The sequence below is a fragment of the Pyrgilauda ruficollis genome, unplaced genomic scaffold (genome assembly GCF_017590135.1).
Source record: "Pyrgilauda ruficollis isolate IOZ18807 unplaced genomic scaffold, ASM1759013v1 scaffold25, whole genome shotgun sequence".
In the NCBI taxonomy this organism is placed as follows: domain Eukaryota; kingdom Metazoa; phylum Chordata; class Aves; order Passeriformes; family Passeridae; genus Pyrgilauda; species Pyrgilauda ruficollis.
Window position 1 is genome coordinate 16,151,032 of NW_024523822.1, and position 9,507 is coordinate 16,160,538.

The 9,507-nt window shown below is 45.5% G+C and overlaps 1 protein-coding gene across 1 annotated transcript in view; it reads right to left on the bottom strand.

Annotated features, from left to right (window-relative positions):
• Positions 1 to 9,507, bottom strand: part of SAMD12 (sterile alpha motif domain containing 12) — a 176,316-nt gene extending 166,809 nt beyond the window's left edge. Inside the window, exon 1 of the mRNA XM_041470684.1 lies at positions 9,374 to 9,507. Coding sequence (XP_041326618.1) covers positions 9,374 to 9,386 — 13 coding nt within the window. The 5' untranslated portion in view covers positions 9,387 to 9,507. The remainder of the gene's footprint in view (positions 1 to 9,373) is intronic.

Consider the following 9,507-nt stretch of genomic DNA (forward strand, 5'->3'; position numbering starts at 1 on the left):
ACAAGCAGCTCTTGAATTCACACTAGCAACAGAGACTCATTGAAAAATGAACCTATTCAGTGAATAAATAAGACCAGGTTACCACAAATCCTGTACAGGTATAGATGAACAGGAGAATACTGACACATAAGGGGACTAAGAGAACTATGCAATTAACTTAGAGCAAAATGCATCTTAGTGAACAAAGTAATAAAGGTCAGTAACTAACATGCATCACCTGCACATGAGAAAACAATTTAAGCAATGGATTAAAATACAAAATAGTTGGTAATTTGTTTTACAAACTAGTAAGTCAATAAGAAGGCTTGTGCAAGCATATACAGACATGCTCTTGAATAGTCAGGAAATCTGGATTTCAAGATTGCGAGGCACACAAAGTTGCACGCAAAGAGGGTGCTATAACAGATAAGAATTGTATGAACAAAAAACAAAGAAAATCTATTGGTAGATAGAGAGGCAGAGACCTAAAATAATTTTCTCTCACAAGGAAAGTATTCACCATATATTACAACTGTCAGTCACCAAACAACTTAAGCAAACTCCAAAACAGGTACCACTGTTGCCCTAAGAATTTTGCATAGAAAATGGAGAGATAAAAAAGGGTAATAACACACCTGGGTATGCAATGAGTCTTCATTAGTTCCACTGATCTTGGAAGAAACTTGTGATGCAGTCACTGAATAGGAAGCAGGATAGTCATGCTTCACCACAAGCTACATTTCTGAGACTGCCTCTTCACAAGTCCTAAGTACTACTATTCAATTCTATACTCAGCAAACGTTATATCAAAAACCATTTTTAAATGCTAACAAGCCTATCCAGCACACAAAGAACAGCTCAGACACAAAGAGGTTAAGTCTTTATTATGGCATCAGAGGTACCACACATGCAGCACAGATCTCTGCCTTTGCCCTACTCATGAAAGCTGGTGTCTGCTGAACATGTGGCACAGAAATGGCTGCAATTTAGCTATGGATCTGGGCTTTATTGCTTGTCCCATGAATGAGGCACAGTCAACAAAATGCAAAGGAAAATAACTTTATTCATCTTCACTAGCATAACTAGTTTGAAATTTGGCAGTTGACTTATGTTCTCAGTCCTGGCTTTCTCTCAACTGCCTAAAAGTTACCTCCTTTATCACTGTTCAAGGGTATCCCTTCCCTTGTACACTTAACTGCAGAGTCTGGAAATGCCTTCTTTCCTTCCCCCAGTAAAATTCTTCACCTCCTACTGCTTGCTCATACCACTGTATCCTACTCACTCTAGTATCCCAGATGATCTGTGTAGCAACAAACCGTCAGCCAAGAGCATGCAGAGGACAATCTGAAAGAAAGCTTCTATTGATGGACATTACAATTCTCTTTCTTTATGTTTATGAAACAACATTATTAAAAGTCTCTTTCTTGCTTTTATTAGGTTATTTGCAGAGAAGAAAATCAACTCAAGCAAAATCCCCTCTGGGAGAAGAAAATAATTTTTTTTTTAAAAAGAGCCACAAAGACAGGGGAGGGGTGAGCAAAGGAGTGGGGAGATGGAGGGAAGTAGTAACCTGAATGTTCAGCTGAAGAACAGGAGCTAGCACATCATATAGAGATGGACAGGGCTGCACTAAAGATCAGCTGAAATCCACACTGTCTTCCTCACACTCTTATTTCTGTCAGTACTCCCTGCAAGCATATTAGATCCTGTAATTGAATGCAGGTCTCACTTCAGCCCAAGTTCAGACCCCTGCACACCTCCTTGCTTCATCCAGGAGGAGCACAAACTAGGGCGGATTTTACTGGTTCAAGTCATGAAGCTGCTCTTTAATGCTAAGTTTACCTTATGCTGCACACAGAATATGCAACTATTCACAGCAACTGCCTCACTCTTTCTGTCGTCCTTGTGCAACAGGACACTTCTGGAGAGAGAAGGAGAATCCTACACAAAGGTGAGGGAACATAAAACCTACTCAAGGCAGAAGCCACTAAGGCTGACATCTGTAGATCTAATCTGCTTCAGGTTTTCCTGAATGTCGCTCTCAGACCATACTTCACCTCATTTAGAGAGGTCAGTACAGGTGTTTCCAACCCTACCTGCTGTGGAGAATCTGTATTTTCCAGGATGGCATTTCTACAGTTAATGCCAAATGCCAGGTCCCTCCTTCCCCAAATCCCATTGATCAGACATGGCACACAGTTCCTCTTTCAGAACAGTATCAGTTCTCATACTCTTAGAAAAAGAAAGCTACTTGTACTTACGCATCATGACCCTGCCTGTTAATATATTTATAGCTCAGTGCCTAATTCCCCATCGCGTCTCTGTTTCTGGGTTGTCCTGACCAAATTTCCCTCTCAGCTACTCGATGCAAATCAAATTCTTGTGGTGAGTGGAATTGTTCTGGACACACAGCAGATGAGCTAGACTTTGTCATCGAAGTCATCAAGCTGGGTCAGACTAGAAGTCTAGCCCTTTATGCCACTACTTAAGGAACAGCCTGAGAGCCGGGCATACATTAATTCATACAGCCTTGGCACATTAGGAATGATCCCCAAGGTTAAAAGTGCACTTGGGGAACTCTTGTGTTATATGAAAAACTATTTATGTTTTTAATTTAAAGCGCTAAACCCTACAGCTTCATTGTTCTGCCTTGTGACCTAGTTCCTTTTTCCACCTTCTCCATACCATTCATCAAGGCCTAAGGATTCTCTCCATGGTCATCTCTTTTCCAAGCTAAAGAATCAGAATCTTTGTAACCTGCCCGTCTCTTTTCCAAGCTGAAGAATGATAGTATCCGTAACCTGCCTTCAGAGAACACACCATGTCTCTGACTGTTCTTTTCTGTATTCTTTCCAGTCCTCTCCTTCTTTTAGGGTGTGGCAAGCAAAAGCAGCAGGGAGCATTCCCAATACAAGAGCACTATGCAATGATACAGAAACAAAGACCTCCCTTGCCTTGTTCAGAGCTCTCCTCATAGTTCTTGAGATCTTATTTGCTATTTTGACCAGCACCAACCAGACAGCTACAGAAGACATCAAAATTGCTCAATTTTTTAGCTCTTTTGCCTTTGCCACCTTCCAGAACTACTCCCTCTACATTCTCTGCATGTTTTGAGCAGAGAATGTAATTGAGGGCTGACCTATTCAATTGTTAATCTGCAAGGGTAAATACCTGTATCCACTCAAAGGCAACCGCTTTCATGACAAATAACCCACAACAGGATTGCTCAATTTTAAACTCTGAGTATCTCTTGCTCACAGAAAGGAGCATTGCATTAGAGATCACACAGTCTGGACAAAAGGAGACACAGTCAAGAGACAAAGCAGGGCACAAGAGGGTAAAGCCATCTCAGTCAGGACAACAGAGAAAACTGACTCCAAAACCAGGCACAGTATCCCAACAGACCCAAAGACTCAATACTGAGTGAACTGAAAAGCAGCCTTTTAACAGTTCTACTACCTCTGCAAACTAGCTGTATTACTTTCAGAGACCAATGGGCAAAACAAAAACCTACAGTGCTCCACAGACACTGAGTTCTGCACCCACCAGCATGCCCACACAGATGTTTTGGACAGAAACCTCTCCATGCTTATCAGCTCAACAATAGCACCAGCCTGCAACTCTGACACCATCCAGCTACAGTGCCTTGCTCTGAGCCTGTCCCTGCTGTTCTCCTGCCATAGCCCTTGCAGCACAGCAACACTGCGAAGCACTAGAGAGTGGCTCTAAGCAGCTTGCCCTGACCTCACACACTCAGCTGTAAACAAGAGGAACAAAACTACACAACCTCCTTGGAGGCTGATTGCCATGCTTGGACATAACAGAAGGAAAGGAAAAAAAAACCTCCAAAACCCCTCGAGAACAGTTCTACTTTATAGTTTCCATTAAGCAGTAAACATGAGCTCTTACAATGTCACTACAGGTTTTGTCAATACTTTCCAGCAGTACGTTAGGAAATGCATCCGAAGTCTAACTCTTGTCATTTGCTCATTTGCATTCCCTTCTGGTGGAGAAAGCACACAAACTTTCAAAGCATTACTCCTTCCATTTACCTACATATCACCACCACCTGACAAGTCTTAACCTTATGATGGTATTCAACTGTACTGAACCAGTAAATTTGTATTAATCAATGTCCTCCTTGAGCTTCTAAGTCTTCCAAGTATTTTAAAGGGTAAGGTCAAACACTCAAGGTACTGTATCTAAACTGGCCGACAAGAAAGTACTTCTGAGTTTTCAGAAACACTCTTATCCTACAACCAAATTTCAGCCAAAGGAAACACAGTGTCACATCAAGTCTATACTTGTTACCTTGATTCCTGCCTAATATGGGTTTGAGTGTAAAAGCAGGGAGGGTGAAATGATCACATAACTTCTATAATATCCACCATCCACTCAAGCTGAACACACCCATTTCAGGGCGATTCTTTGTTGCCACAGCTTCATTTTGGGGCCTCCAATTCCCATAAAGGAGTGCACCTTCTGAACTTCAGCTCACAGTCTCGCTTTCAAATGCAGCAACATAGATTGGAAAGCTCTAAGCAGTGGTTCAAAGCAGAGAAGCACACACAACCATGAAGCTGTATGTACAATGTGGGGGTGAGCAGGAGGTTGAGCTATTTTCAAGCAAGAAATAAGATGTTACAGCCCAACAAGACTGTCACATGAATGTGGATAGGAGATCTACCTTCCAGTCTGGAATCTCGTAACTGCTGATGCATTTTTGCAATAAATGGTCAGAAAGTGACACACAGAACTCAAGATCAAAGGCTGATGTTCAAATCTTATGCCTCACTGTCCAATACACCTCCAGCAATGGTGTTATCCATCTCCTGTGCTATGACCCAATGTGACTGCTTCAACTGGAGAGTTGAAATGAGATGTCTCTCTCAGTCCTGCTTCCAACTGGCAGCTATTTCCAAGCCACATGTCTGAATCCCTCAGGCTAAAAAGTGGTTAGAAATTACTGAAGAAACCAAAAACATGATGGAAGCATGTGCTATTTTTGAATCACAGAGCTTGTTACTTCTTTGCTCCATAGGCAAGTAAGTGTGCTGAAATACCATCTAGTGGATCACATTCCCTGGAAACTTAGATATGGAGACATAGCCAGTCTGAGCTCAAATTGGGTGTAGACATAAGATGAAGCTGAGTAACTGAATACCTGTCAGCAGAGTTGTACTTTTGGGCACACCCTGGAACAGCATGATAGGTACCTACACTGAAAGCTGCTTCAAAGCTGTCCTCTGGGTGATCCTGAACTTGCTTTGACATTCTTGGCAGAGTTAGCATAGCACATCTATGAGCTCACCATATTTCAAGTCTCTGAAGAAACACATGGCAGCATTCAATATCCATGGAGTTGCTAGGCACTGCAGGCATTCAACCAAGGTACACCACATAGCTGAAATCCACAGGATCACTCTGACAGAAGTTGGTTACAAGCTGCAAATAACTTCAGTCCTGCAGCAGTTAACCTGGAAGCCACTCCACAGAATGCCGTAACCTCCTTTGAGTCTTAGTCTCCTTAAGGATTACCAAGGGGTAAGGCCAGTCATTGTCATGTCAGCAAGGCTCCTCTTAGTAAAACATACTATCCCATAGGAAGATCCAGGGTCTCAGTAGCACAAGCCCACTACAGAAGAGCCATAGGAGACTGGAAGTTTACATAAACTTCCAGAAGGAGACCTGCAACAAATCTATGTGGCACTTTCCAAAGCCTATACACAGCAAGAAAGGTGTTAAACCAAACTTCATTAAACACTTACCACAAAAGACCTCCATGATATAATTAGCACTTTTCTTAGCAAAGGAATCTCAAAAACACCACAGATCAGAGCTGCAGGGGATCCAACAGAACTGTGTGGGATCACCTGCATGCAGACATCATCTGATGGGTGCTGTCAGTCTCTCACCTTCCTGTGCAACAAACACTGGAGGGAGGGAAAGAAATCACCATTTATCCCTTTTCCCCTTTACCTCTGCTGCACAAGAGCAAACTGAAAAAAATAAAAATGAGAACACTGTTGCAGAGATCAAAAGCCTTTTTCTACTGGCTCTGACCTAGTTCTTTCATTCTTACTAGAAGGAGAAAAAGCACTTAAAGGAACATTGTCAAAACTGTTGAGTCTAAAAATAGACTTACCTTGGCAGTGCTGCCATCTCAACAGGCTCATATTAAGGAGTGCAAACTCACTTTCCTCATACACACACACACCAATCCTTTCATCAATCTGGAAGCACTGGCACTATACAGGCCAAAGTACCTCCCAGTCCCCATAAACTCTTCTGGGACATTAAAGTATGTATTATATATAACTGGCGAAGAACGGCAGTATTCTCCAAATTTCTACTTCACATATGCAAGTCTACCACTGTCAGCTATCCCAGTAAAAAAGTTTGGATATTTTCTTTAAGTAGAACATTAAGATGGACATTTATTGACATAGTTAAACCTCAGCACACCACGCTAAGACAGCTTTAAAATAATCAGATTTGAGGAAGATTTCAGCAATTTTTTAGATAAAATTAATTTTTCAAAGATTTTCCAAAAAGTATAAGCTACAAAATATTTCCACCTTAGCTCCACAGAGCATTTCTGAAAGGAAAAACAAAACAAAGACTCTGGGTTCATGGCTGAAGCTGACAAACAGGCAGTTTCCATAGAACAATAGCCCTGGTGTAGCTGGCGGGGCAGCGGATGTTGGCTCCGGTCAGGAACTCGGTGCTGCAGAATCCCTGCCTCCCCTGTGCCGCAGGGACCTTCCCGCTCCCCACCAGCTGCATCCCAGAGCCACTCGCGATTCTGCACAAGAAGCCAGTTGGCCCAACCATTCAAAGGCCTTGCATCACTCCATAAAAAAGCCCAGGAAGTCCATCCTAGCCAGGCTCCCAGCTGACTGCTGCAGAGACTGGAGCCACACAACCTCAGTTCAAACCTTATTTCCAAGCTTCCAAAACTGTTGTACAGCAGGTTATGTTCTCAAGATTGCAAGCTGCAAACCAGGAAAGCATGTTTCCAAAGAAAACAAATAAATCAAACAAACAGAAAACAAAAAAAATCCCAACTGTCTGCTCTTCCAGAGTCCAGGATATTTTTCTACAAAACTATCTATTTAGAAGATTCAATGGCAACTCTACTTTAGACTAAAGCAGGGCCTGTACACTGTGATGATCAGAGTCATGAGGAACAAGTAACCTCTCAGCTTTCCAAACAGAAGCCGTAATGCCACGTGTTCCTTGCCAGAAGTCACAGTCCAGGAACAGAACACAGCTCACACCTAGGTCTCCAACAAGGCAGAAGATTCATTAAGAGAAAAGCAACCTTTTAAGCACAATCATACAAAGAAATGTGGTTCCAACATAAAATAATGGATAATAAAAGTCCTGAAATGTGAATGCATTACAAACACACAAAGCAGTCATGGCCACATGGCTACTTGTGCTGAAACAGTCATAGTGCTGCGCTAGTGTGAGGGCAACAGAATCAGGCAAAGGCAAGAAAGTTGAGGGAGAAAAAAACAAAATGGGAGGAATGCAGAACATACACACAAGAAATGCCCGCTCTGACACACCACAGCAGGATGCATCCTGGGGGAAGGAAATGGGAAGAAGGAGTTAAAGAAAAAAATTCCATCTCAGGAGAAGGGAAAGGCACTGCTTCCCAAAGCTTTAGCAGAGCTTTCCTTCATTAATATTTACAAAGCTTTTAGAGATTCTCAGATGGAGGGCACTGCAGATATGACAGGAATTATTACAGACCTGAAAAGATCTAGTGAACAGACTGAGAAAGACTTCAAGTAAATAAAGTGGGATGGCATTAGTGAGCACACTGAAACAGGGGTTGCTGCTGGCATATGAACCATCTGGTGCATGGCAGTCCATTTCATTTACTTACTTACCCACTACTGGGCACGCATGCCCAGTTCATGTCCTTATGCTTTTGCCACCAAAGTAATGCTTTTACTCAGGACCACTACCTTCTTTCTTTGTATCATTCCAGTCTTCGAAACTGCCATGCAGTAAAGCAGCCTGTGCCTAAGAAATGCTTGCCTTAGGGAGAGGCTTACACTTAGGATGAACAACTTGGGATGTGACAGACACCTTTTGAGACACAGTGGTCTTGTTTATCTCTATTTGAATTTGCATAGGAAGCTGTTTTTCAGCAATGTAAAGCTCCCCACTGCCTCCAGGATGTTTAAGTTTTTGCTGGACTATCATTTGCACTGTTCACTTGGGTACTCAGCAAAAGACAGCTTCAGCATGATTTTCAGCAATAAAGCAAGTGTGTCTGATGGAACTGTAGATTTCAGCATAACTGAGAAACAAAACTCATGGTAGTCACAAGATGAACACACAAAAATACTGTCATATACTAAATTAAGCACAGGAGACACTAAATTAAGCACAGGAGAAGGGGTCAGATGGCTGGTTTACACAGGATTCTTAAATTTTCTCAAGGGCACCAAATGAAGCAAGATGAGGCACTAATCCCAGGACTGTCACTGCCTCAGTCTAAAGCTTTAGAGTGAACCTTGGAAGCAGACAGTAGGAAAGCAGATTTGCCTTCTCTCATGCACCTGTCTCCTCCAACTTCCCAAAAAACTCAATGTAAATGGAACACGCGGCCAATGTCAGAAGGCTAAAGGGAGCTCAGCATTTACTGAAGACCTAGCAAAGCATCCACCTGTCAAGGTCTTGGTAGCTATCGCCTCTAGTTACCGGGGTACTTCCCCAGAGCCGGGCACCTTATGAACACCTCACAGCTCCGGCTGCCCAGGAGCTGAGCATCTCGGCCCTTTGGCTTCTCCATCCCTCGCAGGGAAGGAGGGGCCGAGCACAGCTCTGCGCCCACGCCGGGCACGCTGGAGCTCCGTGGGCATCGCGGTCTCGGGGCACTTCGGGGATCTGGACAGCAGCGAGGGACGGCGGCGTCTCGGCGTTCTGCGGGAGACCGACCGGCGGCGGGGCGGGGGAGGCGCCCGGGGCTGAGCGCGGGGCCGGGGCCGCTCCGGAGGGAGGCGGCGCAGGTCGGCCGCCCTTGCCGGGAGAGGCGGCACCTCCGGGCCCGCCGGGAAGTTGCCGATCGAAGCCTCCGGGCAGCCCCTGCCGCCTACCCCGCCGTGGGCGGGGGCGGCAGCCGCGGCCCGGCTCCAGGGCACCTGGCCCGGGGCAGCCGCGGCGCTGCGGCGAACGGGCCGAGGTGCGCGGGGGCCGGGGATGCCCCGCGGCGAGGCCGAGGCAGCAGGCGGCTGTGTGGCCCCGCCGGCGGACACTGCTGTCCCGCCGGACCGGACCGGGCCGGGGCGGCCCCGCCACAGCGCAGGTGAGTGCCCGGGGGAGGAGACAGGGGAGGGACCCCGGGGGCGGCGGGCAGGGGACGCGAAGCCCTTACCTTCCACCGCCATCCTCCCGGCCTCGCATAGTGCGCCGGCCGCCGACCCGGCCCCGGCGGCGCTGCCCCGGCCGCCCCCCCGCCCGCGCGGGCTCCGCTCATCTGCAGCCGCGGCGATCAACCTGCAGCGCTCG